Raw genomic sequence first — 18,813 nt, 5'->3', positions numbered from 1 at the left:
TATAAACACTATGTGATCATAAATATAATTATATAATATTATTCAACAAATACATTGTTAAGTTTTAAGATAATAACAAAATCATTACAAATGAAATAAACTTTGTTCTACAAAAAATCCATTTTTGGTTGTCTTTAAGTACTAACTTAGCAAAAAGAATGAGTTGTAAATATATATGAGAAACTAACACTAAACAAAGCACTAGAAGTGGTACAAAAAATAAAGTAAATACGCACGACTAGCACTGAAAATTGCTGCACATTGAAATTATCTGTATTAAATGTCTAATCATTTAAAGCAATTTTAATTTATTTGCAGGAAACATCCTTCCACAGTTTAATTATTTATCAGTCTATATTTTGTTAACACTAACCGTGACTTTCTTTCGGTCCCTTCATAATACTTGTCATACACACTGAATTCTATTATTTATTGGCATTGTCCTTGTAATATAAAATTTCGAAATTTCCATTGAATATTTAGCACCAATTTTGGCCTAAGGATAATTAGCCATTATATATAATAATTTTCACTTATTTAATTATGTCTTTCCACATGTCATATAGCAATATTCAAAATCACAATTTGTTCATGTTGTGAACAATGCCAATTTTTTAATAATAATATATATTTTTCAGATTTTGATTTGATTTCATTCACATTTTTGTGATATTTTTTAATGGAATGTATACTTTACTTAAAAAGACAACATACTGAGGAAACCAAAACACACACCATAATATTTCTCATGCCAGCCTAAGGCCCACACCACTGGGCACAGAAAATTACTTCATCACTTTAAAATACCAAATTTAAATTACATAAAATCGCTATTTTATCTACAACGTTATTTGTGTCGGCGATTTAATTGACTCACTGCCAATGAGTTAATTTGTAAAGTTAAATCCAGCTAATAAGACATGGACGTTAGAGATGGCGGTAAACAGTAAACAATGGACTGTATAAAAGTATTTTAGAAGGCTACACTGCGCTTTTTCCCACGCGCGACTCACAAAGCTACTTTCCAGGTTCATTTATTATTCTATTTAATTATGTCGATTTAGAATGCCTAAATTTATTTGATAGAAATAATAATAACAAATACTTTTAGGAATTCTGAATTGATTATCTATATTGTAAAGTTAAATGGGATAGAATGTTCTGATTGAAGTATAAATATAATATATGCCTTAAGGTCAGTTGCGGGAAAAATCATAACACTGCATTTCTTGGATCACAATCTCACGTGGTAACGCGATTTAGCAGCAAATCGTTAGTCTAGAAGCGTTGGAGCTCTATGGTGCGAGGACAATTGCGCGGCCAATTGTCTCTGCTGTAATAGACAGTAGAGTATACCGGCTTGGGCCATAGCGTCTACGGTTCCTGCGGCTAACAGGTCGGTACGTTGTTTAGCACCAGGGGCATTGTTTGATGGCCGAAGTAAAGTAGGTCCAAATACCGTTGCCAAATTGTGTAAAGACATTTTGTTCTCTGTCTCGTGTTGATTTACTCTAAAAACAAAAGTTAATATTTTATTTAGCTTCCTTTCAATTTCCTTCCTTCTTAGTATCCAATTCCGATATAGCAATACAGATTGAGTCTATCATGCTACTCAATATTTGTAAGTAAAATTGTCACAGAAATTAGGTCCTTTTTCCTTGACGATTATTTAAGTAGAAAATGCTTAACTACTGTTTTATGATCAATACTTACTTAACAAAATGGTTGAGCAGAAAATCGATGCAATTTTTATTGAGATCGGGAAGCTGTGCGTAGCATTTGAGAAGGGCGTGTCGTCGCGTGTGTGCGGGGCCCGAGTCAACCGAAGTGCCTACGCCCTGTAGGATATAACATTATTTTTAGTAATATAAATGCGAAAGTTTAAAGTAAAACAATATTTTATGTCAGCATAAATGTAAACAATTAATATAAAATTATATATAGTTTTAGAAAACAAACATAACTTTGCATATTTTTATTCTTTATACACCTAATTTGAACAACTTTCTAAACATCAATGTCCAACTCTTTATTGATACCTTTTAATCATTCATATTACATGGAATTTTAAATTATTACTCACTGTACTGAATTATGGAAAATTCAATTACTTTCTTTTTAATTTACACAATTCCTTTTTTTCTCTTTTGATAAGTAATGAGAAATTTTTTAATATAAGATTAGTGTTACAGTCTTGCACTTCTAGTTCAGATCGCCTGGAAGAGATCGCTCAATAGCCATACGGGCGTCATTGTAACTATTTAAGTTTTATGAATTATTTTCTAAATAAAGTATAATTAAATTACACAATAGCAATACTTGATGAAAATTTAATGAAATAGCACCTAAAGCAGTAAATTGGGGGTCATATGACAGATATAACCCGCTCTAGGTGGAATATCTAATCTTTCTTTAGACCATAATTAAGAAACGTACCTGAGTGGAACCCCAAGCTTTCAACAGGTCCGGATAGAGTGCGTCAGTGAATAAGGCTTCGGGCAGTTCTCGTAGGTACAATTTAAGTACACCGGTCACACTGTGTATATCAACTTCTTTCAATAGCTGCTCTGCTTCATAGGCATCTAGAATTTTAAAATGTTATTATAAATACAAATATAAGAACAGTTTTAAAAAATACTGTTTAAGCTCTTTCGGACGCGACTTGCTGGCATCTAATTTGTAATTTTTTATTACTTAATTTCATATAAATAAAAAATATTTTAAAAGAAACTTAGTGTAAAAATAAAATCATACGTATGCGGCGATAATACCATGGCAAAGTACGTATATGACAAAAAAGACAGCGATATCGAGCGCTAGCGGCACGTGCACGTGACGTCATCGCCCCTACTACGTTTCGGGTTTATAAAAACCCGAAACCCGCTGTATCGGCACGGATTTCTCTGGTTGCGTCGAGGTGCACGGACCGCAGTCTTAACCGACTGTCACATCTCTCCCTCACTGCTATTATTTTTATTGGTTAAATTATTAATTAACTTGTATGTCGTGCTTTACTTCTGATGTCTGAACCAATTCTGACATATATGAAAATATAAGGTAAAGCCGAGAAAACAATTATAGAATAAATATTTTTTTCTTAAATATATAAATTACTAAGTTTTATTGATCAGGGTTATTGGTGTACTAACTAGTTTCGAAGCTCTTCTTAAGCCGGTTGAGGTCCGAAGCACTGCCGGAAACTCGATAAATGCCCACTTCATGGATGCCACGCCTCTCGACCTCGCGTATGCATGCACTTATTATGAAAGGAATGTTGCGCTTCTCACGTCTGTAATTGACAACAATGAATTCTAAAATTGCTAAAAATCGCTACTATCATATTGTTAGTATAGCCTTAAATCTCATTTCAATTTTTTTTACTACATGTTCAATGATTCGGGACTCGAGAACAATTTTAAAAAATTAAATGAAATTAATATTTTTGATATACATTTCTTCTGATAATGGTCAGTAATAGTCACAGTACATTGTCGTAATTATATCTATTGATACTGTTGAAATTACCTATTTCTGCTATGTATCTCATAATTTAAACAAACAAACGAAATTTATTTCGTATTGTTTTCGTAGGCTGTTACTATTACTGTTACTTTTATAGCGTAGGCGAGTATTTGGACCATAGGGTAACTTAACTTTGACATTATGTTATTGTTCTTATTATAAGACATTGTAAAAATTGATATGACATATGGCTGTTTGTGCGGGTATTTGTAGTTGATCGATCTAATTGTACTACTATATTGGCAAATATACGAGTTATTATTATTAATTGAGGTTTTCAGTACGTTAATAAATAAGACCGCTATTCGACCGTTATTCCAAAACTTACTTGGCAACATGCGTGATTTTGGCACCGAAAAGCGCGCCAGACTTGGAATTAGGCACATGCCGCGCAGAGCGTTCCGGTGGCAACAATTTCAAACGAAGAGGCAACGAACCACCTCCCACGCACACTGTTCTAGAGACCCCACCCGCAGCGCTTTCTGCCACCCATTCGCGTGATAACTTAGGAATAAAATAATAAAAAGTCAAAATCTTTTCAGATAATCTAAAGACGAGACGATGACATGTTAGATTATGATTGATCAACAGCTTGATCTTAAACAATCAATATCAATACATACCTTCAGCGTACATTTTCCTCTAAGAACTGGCCTAGCGGCATCTTCATACAAGAGCAGTCTCAAATTCTGAGAGCCCTCTAAGTCAATAGTAAAGCCCTCGTTCCAACGCGGTTGTGCACTTCTACACACCAACTTTGACTTAGCCTTGCGGAAATAATGCCCATAAGAATCCACCTCTATGATGATATAGTAGTCTGGAATTAAATAGTTTTATTATTTCTATCCGTTGCTTAACAAGTTATGTTATAGTTTTACTTTTATTGAAACTATACATAATTACAAATGAAATATTAAAATTAACAGTAATATAACAAATTACTTTCATTTAAAAGCTGAAAATAATAATCGATTCCGCGAATGTAGGTAATTAGTTGAGACACGACAGACAGGCACGCATACGTCACCAGCTGTACGTCACGCTGGACAATTCAGTGATGAAATAAAATAGTGAACATTTTCTTCGTGTTTATTTGTTTTGATATTGGGCCCTTGACTTTTGAAGTGACAACGTCTTATAATTCGATGGAGCCGGCTGCACGCACGAAAAAACATGACTCATGCGGCGTTACCTCGCTCTGAGGCGTTCCATTTAAGGCTTGATGTGCAAGCTAGAACGAATCGACAAAGTGGATTTACATAATTGTATTTATGCGTACAAATAAATGTAACTTGATCAATTTATACCTCTCTATATCCATACAAAATATCTATCTAACAAATAAAATTCAAATTTTCTTTTGAAAAAGCAACCATCCCATCAGTATTTTCTTATGACGTCGTCACGTTCAACTATCGTCAGTAGACCGACTTTACAGACAACCGAGTTTTTCTAAGGATTTATGGAACTATTGCTACTACAAAATCCGATGAAAATTTTACAAACGAGAGATTTTGAAAGCACTCGTAAAGATTATAACAAATTCACATTTACAAAATTAGATGTTACTCTAAATATTATGATTATATACCAGCGGCAGTGTCGAGGGGAGCGGTCATTCCACCAATGTGTAGCTGTAAATCACCGAGAAGTAAGGAGTCATCCCGTCCACTGCGCAACAAGTACGAGCCCATGTCAGTTTGTAAGTAACTGCGACACGCCGTCACCCAGCTTTGTAGTTCCAACATGGAGACCGTGTTGGATCCAGCGGGCGGCGCCGATGATGCCTAAGAAAAATATTTAAAAAAATATTAGCATGAAACGTGATAATTATGGAATATACTTATTTTATATTTAAAGTCTTGCTTCTTTTAATTTTTCGATTTTTTAAAGAGTATCTCAACAAGGGTTAAAGTATACACGCTAGAGTTTAGCTGTCCCTTGATTTGCTTATGGTATTTACATATGTACTTGCTTTGTTTCTTTAGTAAAATCAATGAAGTCAATATTATCCACAATTTATTGCAGTCGTACAAAACGCATTTTTAAATATATTTTCACAAACCTGTAGCGCATGTATTGAGTCAATCCATTGCGTTCTTTCATACTCCGAACTAAGGAAGAAGACATGTTGTCGCTGTAGTGCAGTCGATGCAGGCGCACGCGCAGCGATGCGGAATATAAGATTGGGACTAGCCAGAACCAACTGCCCTTCTAACTCTGCTAGCTTTTTACGCTGCTTCTCCGCTGCACCACGACCGCCTAACCTTATTTTCTGTCGATTTATAAAAATATTGATTTTGAGACACGGCAGTTTTAGTTCGCACTAAGTCTCGCTTTAGAATTTCAGCTTTGAGTCGTGTTGTCTTAGGCGTGCGACGCAATCGTGTATTCGGATCACGGCTTTGGACATTCATTTCTATGAAGGCAATTAACACTATGTGTGTCAGGCGCAGAAGGCTGAACACCGTTTTTTATTTCATATAACTGGGGACTAACGGACAGTTGGATCTCCAGAAATCTTAGGTTAATTACCAAGGCTTGTATATTTTGTTTAAATAAAAATACCTTATCATCCTGCAATGCCCGTTCCTCGGCTAATATCTGGTCTCGTACAGTGCAGGCCTGCGACTTGAGCGCCACTATATTAGCTGGCGATGTCTCCCTCTCCGCGGAACTGCCATCTTCTTCCACGACCACTATATCCGGTAGCGGTATGAACCATTTCAACTCGAACGTGAATTTATCTCGACCGGAAGCCTGTCGGAGAAAAAACTGTAGCTCTTTCTATCTGTTAATATATTTATCCCCTTCAAGTATACTACTTATATATAAATATATTAAAGGGTTTCGAAGTAAAGAAAGTATATTATTAAAAATACTGATTTAAATAAAAATCAGTTACAATGGATGGTGCTTTTTTGCTTGAATATGATTGGTCAAAAGAACGTTATTGTCAATATTTATACATACATATATCATATTAGTTTATATACCAGATTAGACAACGATCATTTTTTTCTGCTACGTGCACGAACGCGTACGAGCGTGCGTTTTACTTCCATATTTTCATTATTATTATGTTTTATTATGATCAATATTTTGCTTACCTTATATTTAGCACATGCTATAACATCATTGAATAAAAATAGATGACGTAACTTCCTGTGTCCATCTGACAATTCTACAATAAATGAATTCTTTACAAGTCTTCTTTGTGCGCGATCAGCATTCTGAAATATATTATACATTGTAATGCATACAGAAAATTATAGCAGTGTTGGCTCAGTGGCTTGAGCGTGCGTCTCAGGTCGTACGTTCATTATCTTTGTACGAGCGCATTTAACACTCGTTCGTACGTTAAAGGTAAACATGGTAAGGAAAAACCTTCGTGAAGTGCATTGGACCATAAATCGGATCGCTCGTTTCAGACATAAAAGTGATTAACACGTAGTGGACTGTTAAGGAAAAGCAATGCTCACAGTTGTGAGTTCTGAGAGGTTGTGAATTATATCTTTATTGATATCAGACTCATGTGCATTTAACTTTAATTCCATTAATGGAACCATAGTTATAATAAAACATGCATCGTATTCTACATTGAGCAGGCAGTTGGTTTCATTGGACAACGATATGTCTTTTACCAGCTTTATAAAATATTATAAAATACTTACAGGGAACATAGATTTGGTTTGTATAATATTAAATTCGTCCAAAAAGTGCTGCGTCATATTTAAAGCTTCAGTTAACATCGCGTGGTCAGGGTGACTAGCCGGGGTATACTTTATGAGATCCTATAAACATAAATTATTTAATTAATAATAATAAAATACAAAACCAAATTATCGCAAAGATTTAATTGACAAAATTGTTCAGTCGTGATTAGTACAATTTCTTTCAGGTAACCCATTATTTATTAACCCAATTATTTCTTACCTAAATGAATAGCTTTTGTAAGTACGGAAAGAGAAACGTCGTGGGAGTTCGGGACACAGCAGTGCAAATTATCTATTTTGTTATGTTGACAACACTGCTATGACATTATACTTCGATAGAAATCATATTGATACGAACTAATTAAAAGTATATTTTTTTGAAATGTGTAGAAATGATTAATAATATACAAGAACAGAGTGTCTTCCCATTGATAGAGACTGTAAGTAGAGTCATTAGACACTTTTTTTATGTTAAATATCCTTTATAATAAATTAAGTTATTTTTAAATAACTTATTAGTTTTAAGTTAGACTAGATCGTAATTTTAAATGATGTTTTTGTTCAGAGACAATTGAAAAAAAAAGACGCTTAGCAATAATTTCCACGGTTCTCTTTCCGCACAACCTCCACCTCCTTCTTCATAAAAAACATTATCAGTCTAACTGAACAGCTTCAACTACTCATCTATTTTCACCTCAGCGTAAATACAATTTGACAGAAGACGTAGTAGTTTAGTTGTTGATTGTTTTTAATCGTATTATATGTAAGCGTCTTATAGTTCAATATTGAGTGTCTCAAGTCTCTCAAGACTTGAGCATTATCAAATACATATCGTTAAGTGTAAGCGACATGACACACTTGTGACATCGGACAGTACTAGTAAAAGCATTAATATCCGACACTGAAACTTATTAAAATGTATATAGTAGTACTTACATGCAAAACAAGAGCATTCTTCTGCACCCTTGCGACTGGTTTATGCAATAAATCGTCAAGTGACATGGGCTGCCCTCTACACGCAATCTGTCTAGTTAAGTCCGCAAAACGCTGCGAACTCGCACAACGACGACGCACCGCGTCCGTAGCGCGTCCGTAGTTATGAAGAAAGGCGCCGTATACGTTGATATTCTCAGCCTGTATCAACAGATATGTGGTGTTAATATCATAAAAAACGTCAAAATTTGCCTAGTACAATATAACTTTCTTTCTTTATAACGACAACTTTCTTACAACTCGACAACTCGATAGGTATATACCGTTTACATTGCATTTAAAAGATGTACTAGGACATCACAGGGTAACTTCGGTGGATAATAAAAACAGGTTTGAAGTGCTTAGACGGTTCCTTACTTTGAAAAGTAAAAAGGTTAAAAGAATAAATAAAAGATTTTACCATGAGCACAAGTAACTGATACAGCAATACTCTGTCATTTGTACATTTTAAAATGGACCTCACTCTCACTGTACGAGCCCGATGATACTTTTAATAGAATAAAATTAGACCTTTTAAAGCAGAAATGTGGCGGCCATGCAGCACAGAAGTTTTGCGAATTAATCTATTTTACATTAATTAAATAAGGATACGCCTAAATTCTAAGATTTTGTAATTTAAATTTCGTTTCAACGTTGTATGCTATATATTAAGGTAAATTTATTAATAAAAAAATACATCAATTTAACTTTTTTATTGTTTACACTCACCATTTTCTTAAAATGAACACCAACACACAAGGGTTCCTCCCAGCTAGCAACAGCCGATTTGAGCCCTTCCAGAAAACTCTTATGAAGTTCGTGCAATTCGGATATCTTGTAAAATATAGTACCAAATTCTTCTTCAGTTATCACAGGTTGAGATGTAGATAGTGTTGCCTTTATCGCATTCATGTACTAAAAAAACATACAAAATATTTTTACTATGTTCAATTATTCCGAAGCACAAAAGTATTATGCTCAACTTATATTTAATGCCTTTAGTATTAATGCCCCCTAATTAAATAAACTCATATAATCAATATTTGAGCGTGAAATTACCTTTTCCATAACATATAGGCATTCGACGTACACGGTCTCACTTTCAATAATACTTGTGACGATACAACGGTGCATCGTAAGACGTTCCGCTTCTGCATTATTGCTGGATTCCTGAAAGAAACCTTTAGCATGAACCAGATTGTTATCGGTTATATTGTTATTTATTATGAAACTGGAGTTCCAGCGAAATATATTTGTGGAAATATGTACAGTAATTCTGTTGTTATATATACATAGCGCCATCGCACTTTGCTAGGATTCGTAAAGGGACCGTGATGCCTGTCATAACAGATTCTATATCATAGGGAAAATTATAAATAAAATCTGTAAATTATTTTTGTACTTTTTCATTGTAAATTTCACCATTCTAAGAGGTGTGTCGGAGACTTAAGACGGTAATTGCACAAACATTGTTGTATATGTACCTACATCTTAGTACCCTTAACTAAAAGATAGATAAGGTTAAAATTGTATTATTTTTAAGGTATTCCGATAGGTCGAGCCTCGGTCCCACCTATCTCTACACAAAAATTCATCATTTCTGTCACAGATAGTGTGGTTTTGCAGTTACAAAAAAATGTCAGTTTTAAAAAGCTTGTATGATATTATATTTTGTAAAATATATAAGTTAACGTGCTAACGTTACCATTTGCTTTCGTAATGCAGCGATTAGATTGTATAAGTACAACAACAATAGACCCGGAAAAAGAAAATATTTACAAAAGTATACTTAAACTTGATTTCTACTAATGGTACATTTCAATTATTCACATTAAGGGTATAACCATGCGAGCTTTACTATTCCTAAGTTTAAAATTTTACTTTACTTCACTTTATTATTGTGCCGATTTTGACGGTAAGTGATATTTGTATTATTATCCGATTTTTGACAACATACTTATATAACCACTGTATTTTTCCTAACAGGTTATGAAATAAACCAACTTGAAGTCACACCAATATACGATATCATTTTATTTAACGACATAGCGGATGTTATTAAGGACTTCGACAATGACTTGGTAAAAAACTAGACAAATATCTCCTATAGATTAGAATTATGTTTAACACATTTATATTTCAGAATTCACCACCAGATGCGAAATCATTAGCATTAGAAAGTGAGAGCAATGAAAATATCGAAGATCTATTACTTGAATACCAGCATTACTTGGATAAAGCTCACAAGCAACACGTCAAATACTTAGAAAAAGTTACCGGTAAAAACAAAATTCCACTTTTACGGCACGACAAGTATCCTAAAAAGAATGGCCTTAAAACTGCTTTTGAGGATTTCTATCCTTTTTCAAGTAAAACTCAACAAATATTACCAAAACTACAATCTTTATCTCGTGGCTTTAAGGGCGATACCAAGTTTTCGTATACAACATCTCGGTCTGTTTCACCCAATCTATTTGAGCCAACCTATGATCGCCACTATCTATCTCCTAACATACAAGGAAGTAATACTTTGTCGTCGTGTTATTGCAAATCTGATGAAATTCCATGTAATTGTGGTTGTAAACAATGCATCATACAATTCGACTCTATTGATAGCAGTTTTAATGTTAAATCACCTTTGCATTATGATAATTTAAAAGATCCGTTTTTACAACGTGAAGGAAAATCTGATAACGACTTCAAAATACGAATAAAGATTGATATTAAACTTCCCAAAATTATAGAGAGGATTGCTAATTTTTTTAATAAAAAAGATCATGGCAGCTCGGAACCAGATCCAACGTCTCGTAAAGAATATTCGATGAACTATATTACACCGTATTTTAATGTTCCTAATCCTAGTGACTTCTTAGGCTTTAACTCAATGCCTCCAATGTCTGAGTCTATTCCATTGCAAAGAATAACTATTCATAAAAAAAAGAAATTCCGCAGCAACTTAAATAAGAAGCACAAAAAGAAGACATTAAATTTTCATGAAAGTCAAACAGATAAGAACACAGCAGTAAAACTTGATGCTAACGAAACTATGCCCCAAACTAAAAATGAGACGCTTCAAGGGGAAAATAATACTTCATACAAAATTAATATTACGAATAACATCTCAGCAAATACAAACTATACAGCTATTAATAAATCTCAGAACCCTGAAAATAATAACCTTAAAAGTAACAACTCCAAAGAAATTATTTATTTAACACTAAATATATCAAATGAAAATGAAAACCATACAGACGAAATGAACAAAGTAGAAAACAGCATTGAAACTGGATATTTTAAAACAAAAGATAATTTCACTGCAATAATTTTAAACAGAGAAAGGAGAGACACTGTAAACAAAAACACTTCCGACTCTCTCGATTTATCTGTAAAACCTTTAAACGTGTTGAATGAAACCCATGACAAAAATTTAGATAAATTACTAAATGATTCAATTTTATCATACTGGCCGGAATCTCAGAATGAGAGTTCTAAGACTCTAGCAAACAGTACTAAAAATATAAATTCGCTTATTTTTGACATTGAAAAAAGAAAATCTAAGTTCAATATGAGTAGTGACAACGTTCGTAACAATCACTCAATAGCTTTAGAAAGAGCTATATTTGGTGAAGTAGATTGGAATGATGTAGATACAATTGCACCTGTCTTTATATCTTTTGTGGGCAAATATATTCACGGGGTTTTGACATTTTGCTCTGATTCCGTATGTCACTCAATGAAATGTGCCAATAAAAGGTGTGTACACAGAAACTGTGATACAGAAAATCGATATAACAAGATGGGCCATTGTTTGGGTAATAATAGTACAGGTAATAAATATATACATTTTTATAACTTTTTAAATAATAAGTTATATTCTTATTTATTTTTTAATTTAACAGATAGTGTAGCCAAAATGGAATCAATTATGGATTTACCTTCGAATTTGGCTCTTGAAATAGTAGATATTTTACAAGATAAAATGCTTGGTAAAATGTACGGAAAAATTACTATATGTATCGGTTTCAAATGTGTAACATTTGTAGCATCAAAGAAGACAACAATTAAATATAAATGTACTTCAAAAGAAATTACTACTTCTAGTGAATGTCCTTACAACAAACAGCGATAAAATTATATTCTGTGTGAAATAAATGACATTGTTTGAAATAAAAATATTTAATATGTATTGCCGTGAGCATTTATTGTGTACTGGTGGTTTTGATAAGGTGCTTTTTGAAATCAATTCAATACATATTATGTTGATAAAAATATTTTGTATAATATTTTTGTATAAATTACCTCAATTAAGAAACAGTTTATTATATACACAGGTAAATAAGACATATAACTAATCAGATGATCAACAATTTAAAATATGAATGCCTATTTTTAGACATATATATCTTTTTTTAGAAGACTGATGATTTATTTTTTAATCCTTGGAAAACGATTGGTAGGAGGCCAAGAATTATAGCATTTGATAAAGCTGGAAATATAACTGAAGCTGGTGACATTAATAAATATCAAATTATGAATTTGAAACATATAAATTATACGAAAAACTATATGCGATGGCTGAATCTAGACCCCATTTACTCATTGAATACTTCGTCAATTGTCGATAATATTAGACATTTTCTAGAGAAAGCTGTTAACTCCACACAAAGAAAAAAAACTAAGATTCTTACGAGATGCACAGAACACGGAATATGTAGGTTCTTGCAGTGTATTAATATTAAAAGTCATTGTATGCTGTGCGAAGTAAAATTGAAACATAAAAATGAAACAATATGTAATAAAGTGTCGACAAAGTTTTTAAGTGGCAATGCAGACTGACCGTATACATACATTACATTACATAAGTATTGTACAATGTACTCAGTTAGTGACAAAATAAAAAAGTATTTAGTTTATTATTTAAGTTTAACACACCTTTGCTTTTTGTAAAAAAATAATTAAAATACCCATTAAATCTATTTATTTTATTAGCTTATTTCAACATGAATTTTACCCCAAAGAAAATATTTTACATATAGAAGTATATTAAATGGTAGTACTAACTAATGTGTTTTAGTGTGGACTTTTATCCAAATTACGTAATTAATTGTCTTTGTTCACCGTTTATCACTAAAGGGTTTTAGGATAATTAAAAAGTTTATGGTATGTCCTCGTCATAAGTCATTAAGTAAACATTCCCAAAAGCCGCGTTATCTCCCTACAGATAGGGATAGTACCTCAGGGCAGTTATAAAAGCTGAGGTGGGTTTGTTCAAACATTTATTTTTAAGATACACTTCTTGCATTACCTGCAACATGTGGACTCCTAAAGTTGTACCTTTTTTTGTTTTGTGTTTAGTGGGTTTTTCTGTGAGTTCACCAGTACTGCGTAAGTATAACTTATTACATAAATGTAACGATTTTTTATGTAAAAATCGTGGACCCGTTGTCGTCTTAATTTAAATTGAAATATTTTAAACATAAAAATGGCTTGCAGATAACTTTAATGAGGGTCGCGGGATCAGTTCGACCATTTGGGATTGGATAACATATCCCTTTACTTGGTGGAGCTATGGAGAGAACGACGCCTCAGAAAATGATCAGTTAGCTTTCTCGTCAAATAATAATGTCGAAAGTATAGAAATTGGAAAGAGAAATGTTACAGTATGGTGCAATGATCAAACCTGTACTACTATGAGATGTGATAAATTCGGTTGTACAAATTTAACATGCAATATTTATGACACAGACTTAAATGGCGAATGTAGAATTTATAATATGCTACCTTCAGACGAAGATGCTCCTCAACCGATAGAAACACAATCCAAACCGGTAGAGCCAACAAAACCAAAAGATCCCGAAAATAAACCATTACAGACAACGCCTAAACCAACGCAAGCTGAGCTTAAACCACTAGAGGCTGTAGGAAACAAAACGGAAAGTATGGATAAGGTCGAAGAACTATATAACTCAAATGCTGCCCAAAACAACGACCAATTAGAAGAAAAACCGATAGAACTAGAAATGATATTATCGGCTACGGTAAATGATACTAAATCGTCAAAGGATGTAACTAATTAAATGGTAAATATTAGCCATTAAGAGCTGCAAAATGATGTAAATTTGCCAAAAACAATCGAACCCGCGACCATTACTCAATACAGAATTTATATATCACAGACTTTTTTCAGGTTCTAAAAAATATCTTCTAGAGCAACGAATCAGTTTCCTACCTCTTGGAGTCGATAAAATATTATTTAATTATATACAAACAACTTTAACATACTACGCAACACAAACGGCTAATGAATTGATGTCAAGACTACACATTGAGACAATCTGCTCAGACGGTATCTGCTATTACATGTCTTGTGAAAATTACGATTGCCAAGTATTGTATTGCAAATACAATCTTATCACAGGCGAAGAGGAATGTTCGCCTCAAAAACCATTTCAGTTTAGTGTACATAAAAAGCCACTATCGCAAAATACAAAATTTGTGACGGATAACACAGAAGAAAACGATTTAAAAATTATCAACAGAATAATAAATTAATTGATAAACATTTAGTTTGTTTTTTAATAACTTATGTAAGTATTAAATTATATTTAATAGAGAGTCTCTTAACAAACCTGATGCTGCAGTTTTCTTAAAACCGGAGGTGTTGCGCTGGCCTCCGTGTCTGAAGAAATAGTTCGAAGCAATAGTGGTGTATCATTTGATTCCGTTATTTCTGAACTCGTTTCACTTGCCTCTGCACCTTCCACGCCATGCCTAAATCAATATAGAATTATTATTATATATATACTTTTTTTAAATTTCTATCGTGTCATGTCATATTCCGGACAAGTAAATCTTACCTATAAGTGTTTCAGTTAAGACAGAACATATACAGGTTGCGTAAAAAGACTAAATAAATAATGGTATCATTTTATTAAGTCGCGTACTTAAACGGGCTAGAGAGAAATAAAGCTAGATGTACATTTAACAATATTTCCGAATTAGTTTTTGTAACAATAAGTATTAAAACTAAATAGTTGTGGAATTAGAATTTGCTTTTCATAGAGAACAATATTAATTTACTTCAAGGTGAATGGCCATCTAATTTAGTTGGTTACTCATCACAATTATTTAATGCCTTAACTGACTCGCAAATGATTCATATTCGCCAAGTTGGGTTTAAATACACCTAGGAATGAGGAAAAACTATAACAATTATTATTTAAGATCTAATAATTTCGCCGAAAGGATTTGCTATTAGTATCGGGTAACCTAATCAACTTGACATGCCTATTTCATACAAAAACGCAAAAAAACATTGGTTTTGTTCAGTTTTTTAGTCCGGAAAACGTATATTCGTCAGTCCGGAGAAAAATTGTTTCAGGTTAATTAAAAAAATAATCAGGGTTAAAGATGATTTTTTTTTCTGTCTGAGCCCTCGAACTACACGACTCATATTATTATTCTAATTTTGTTACAAACATATTAGGTTTGTAGAGTAATAAAGTTGTGAGTCAAATTCTTATCTCTGATGATGTCAGCTAATGTGATTCCAATGTGTGGATAACAATAGGGAATGTTACAGTACATTTATTCCATTTATGTTTGTACTATAAATATAAAGGTTGCGTAAAATGTAAAGACCGTATAAGTAAATATATGTTTTTAACAAATGACAACTTGTTTTTATAATCTCTTAAAATCTAAAACGAAAATAATAATAATAATATATTGTATTTTCATCATTTCATATCAATATTCTTTGAAATAATATATCTATAACATATCTCGCAGCTCTATATCATATAATTTGATAATATATTCAATTGTTGGCCCAGTTGACTAGAAGGTACTCTAGAAATGACGTTATAATCGTTATTTAACCGTAGTAAAATTCGAAAGTGTATTAAATCGCAATATTAAGCACTGATTACCAGTGCTTAACGATTATTTTTGCTTCTTGATCTTACTTTGAAAATATTATTTTATTAATAGGTACTGTGTTAATAATACTGGGTAAAGATTAGAAACCAATTTTGATATATGTAATTAAAAGACGCATAAACATATTAGGAATAATAAAACTTACTGTATGAAATAATGTATGTTGACATAGTTAGGAGCCGTCGCACACAAAGGTGAATCAGGTGCAATAGGGGCTGTTGGCGCTGAAGGGGCCGTTGGGGCACTCGGTACCATGGCGAGGGTGCTTGTGCCACTCGAGCCATCTTCCGTACTAGATCCTGCACCCCCTATAAGGATAAAATCATTCAACATCTAAAGAAGTAAAACTTACACTGTTTTATCTAATATCCTTGTACAACACAACATTAATAGTTATGACATAGTATAGTATATATATAGATTTCTAGAAGGTACACAACAACACAAAAAAAGTATGCTTAATAGTAATATCACTTATCATAAATAATGTATAAAACACTATATCAAAAATATAATATTTAAAACTTATAACTATTTCAGTAATTAAAAAAAAGGTACAACATACCTGCTTGTATATAAACATATTCTCCATCATTTATGTCCACTGGAACTTGATCATAATAAGGTTCATCCTCAGTACTTCGAACAACTGCAGGTATACTCTCAAGAGAAATCGGTGGAGATTTATCATCACTGCCTTCAGGAAAGTCTGGAGTAGTTGATGTAACTTCTTCATCAATAGATCGAGGTGTAGCTGCTCCCCCAGAACGTTTCCTCTCAGATGACAGTGAATTTATTGACTCATAGCTTTTTACCTAAAAATAATCATTCTTAATCCCTAAAATTGCATATCTTTGAATGGACCAAATTTGAAAATTGTTATGAATTTTACAATCAATAAAAAACATTGAAAATAAGTAAAATATATATATTTTTTTTCATTTTGATTCTTGATATTTCAAATTGTAACTCATTGCATTAAAAAAATACACACTCTTTCACTTATAGATGGTGTAGACCCACGACTAGCAATAGATTCCCGTGAATCAGAATTCCTCATCCTCCTGCCCAAGCTAGATGGAGGGCTGTCCTCTGGTAAGCCACTTTCTGGTAAAGAAGCACCTCGTCGGCTAAACACTTTTGGTGGGGGTCTAAAATTATTATTGTTTAATGAACAAAAATATGAAAAATGAAACAGAAAAGAACAGGTAAAAATTCTCTTACTTTGGTGGTACTTTTTTCTTAGAAGCAATAGCTGGATCAGTTGAACCACTTTCATAGGTCTGGGGTGACTCATCTTGTTTCTTGGCAGCATTCTCAGCAGCTTTTAGGCCATTCACCTCAATCACTGTTACAAAATCACCACCTTGTGATGCTGGACGGTTCTTAGCTTGTATGGAATTTATTGATTCAACACCTACCACAAGCAAATTCTATTATACACAATAAATATAATTTATTGGTAATAAAAAATAGATTTTATTATAGAACTTAGAGCAATATTTGCAATTCCTTTTAAAATTTCTTATTAGATGGATTTCTTTTAAAGTAATATAATAATGAAAGTAGTATCAACGTAAACATTACCAATGTCTTCTTTTTCTGTTCTCTGGACAATCTCACTATTACAACGTCGTCTAGCTGCTTCTGCGGCAAGATTGGAAGAGAGCTCATTGATGCATTGGTTAACAGAACTTCTTTCAGCAAAGTTTATTGGTCTATTTCGTAAAGGCACCTTTTCCTCCTCTACATCTAAGCCCTCAGCTGAGTCATCACTTTTATTACTAACACTGCCCTCACTTTTTTTAGATAAAGAATTAGTATTGGAACCCTATTAAAAAATTAATATTACATGAATCATTCATAATAAAAAAAATAGATTCAAAGAAAACTAAAACAACAATTTTTTTATTATAAAGACTGCATTAAAGATTTATTTATATACGGTCCCATATGGGGGGAGATATTAGATTTCTGATTAATTACTAATAATTACCTGCTTGCTATCAAAAGTCTTATCTTCGCTCGTGTCAGTACCTGAGGGCGGCGCCACTTTACTGAATTGAGACGCTGCCTTGTGTTTCTCTACATCTGATAGTAACGTTTCAAGGTATTCCACGTAAAATTCCTCCTTCTCAAGCTCTTCTCGTAATATAGCAACTTTCTGTTTATGTTTAGCCAAATTGGCTCTGACATCTTCCTCCCAAGCTGCTGGTAAAGTACTGTCTGGAAAACGTTGCACCCACACACGTTGAAAATCCCCAAAGACACTCATCTCTCACAAAACGATTTCATGACAATTTTATGTTACAATAGAACAGTTGCAATCACAATATTCCTAAAAATACAAAATACAACTAAAACTATTTGACATAGTCACATAGCTAGCAAACCAAGCAAACGATTTTTTTGTTCCTAAATTTTATTTAATTGTCAAATGTCATCTGTCTTCTATGACTCCGTAGATAGTAACTTCCGTACAGAGAGAGTAATTATACATTTGTATCCAATAGTCTTTGGTACGCTTAAGTATAATGAGCACGTTAATATAATTGTGCCCTTAGGTAGCAAATTTAATTATCTCCAATAATATTATATAGTTGTGACCTACTTTTTATTTTGTTAGAACACAACCCTATTCAACGAAGCTTATCAGATAAAA

At 32.8% G+C, this 18,813-nt stretch overlaps 2 protein-coding genes across 3 annotated transcripts; one reads left to right on the top strand and one right to left on the bottom strand.

The window, feature by feature from the left end:
* Window positions 1-114: 114 nt before the first annotated feature.
* LOC123710289 (active breakpoint cluster region-related protein) lies at window positions 115-18,561 on the bottom strand. Of its 2 annotated transcripts, none has more exons than XM_045662091.1 (21): window positions 18,148-18,561; window positions 17,739-17,982; window positions 17,376-17,568; window positions 17,146-17,302; window positions 16,717-16,966; window positions 16,297-16,459; window positions 14,840-14,981; window positions 9,270-9,380; window positions 8,940-9,125; window positions 8,175-8,372; window positions 7,197-7,316; window positions 6,633-6,755; window positions 6,091-6,282; window positions 5,588-5,797; window positions 5,114-5,309; window positions 4,146-4,339; window positions 3,851-4,026; window positions 3,150-3,289; window positions 2,437-2,582; window positions 1,714-1,838; window positions 115-1,511 (listed from the first exon to the last, which is right to left on the bottom strand). In XM_045662091.1, the coding sequence occupies exons 1-21, from the start codon at window positions 18,424-18,426 to the stop codon at window positions 1,274-1,276; spliced, it is 3,783 nt and encodes a 1,260-aa protein (XP_045518047.1). In that variant the 5' UTR covers window positions 18,427-18,561; the 3' UTR covers window positions 115-1,273. The 2 variants fall into 2 exon arrangements, with proteins under 2 accessions (XP_045518047.1, XP_045518048.1); XM_045662092.1 differs by having other exon boundaries at window positions 17,376-17,499.
* Window positions 9,973-13,270, top strand: LOC123710290 (putative uncharacterized protein DDB_G0277255). Its single transcript, XM_045662093.1, has 5 exons — window positions 9,973-10,125; window positions 10,197-10,291; window positions 10,354-12,037; window positions 12,110-12,541; window positions 12,624-13,270. Exons 1-4 carry the CDS (start codon window positions 10,056-10,058, stop codon window positions 12,337-12,339), a joined length of 2,079 nt encoding a protein of 692 aa, XP_045518049.1. The 5' UTR covers window positions 9,973-10,055; the 3' UTR covers window positions 12,340-12,541; window positions 12,624-13,270.
* Window positions 18,562-18,813: the final 252 nt, after the last annotated feature.

The sequence above is a fragment of the Pieris brassicae genome, chromosome 5, assembly GCF_905147105.1.
Source record: "Pieris brassicae chromosome 5, ilPieBrab1.1, whole genome shotgun sequence".
NCBI classification, from domain to species: domain Eukaryota; kingdom Metazoa; phylum Arthropoda; class Insecta; order Lepidoptera; family Pieridae; genus Pieris; species Pieris brassicae.
This window is presented reverse-complemented; position numbering and strand designations above follow the sequence as displayed.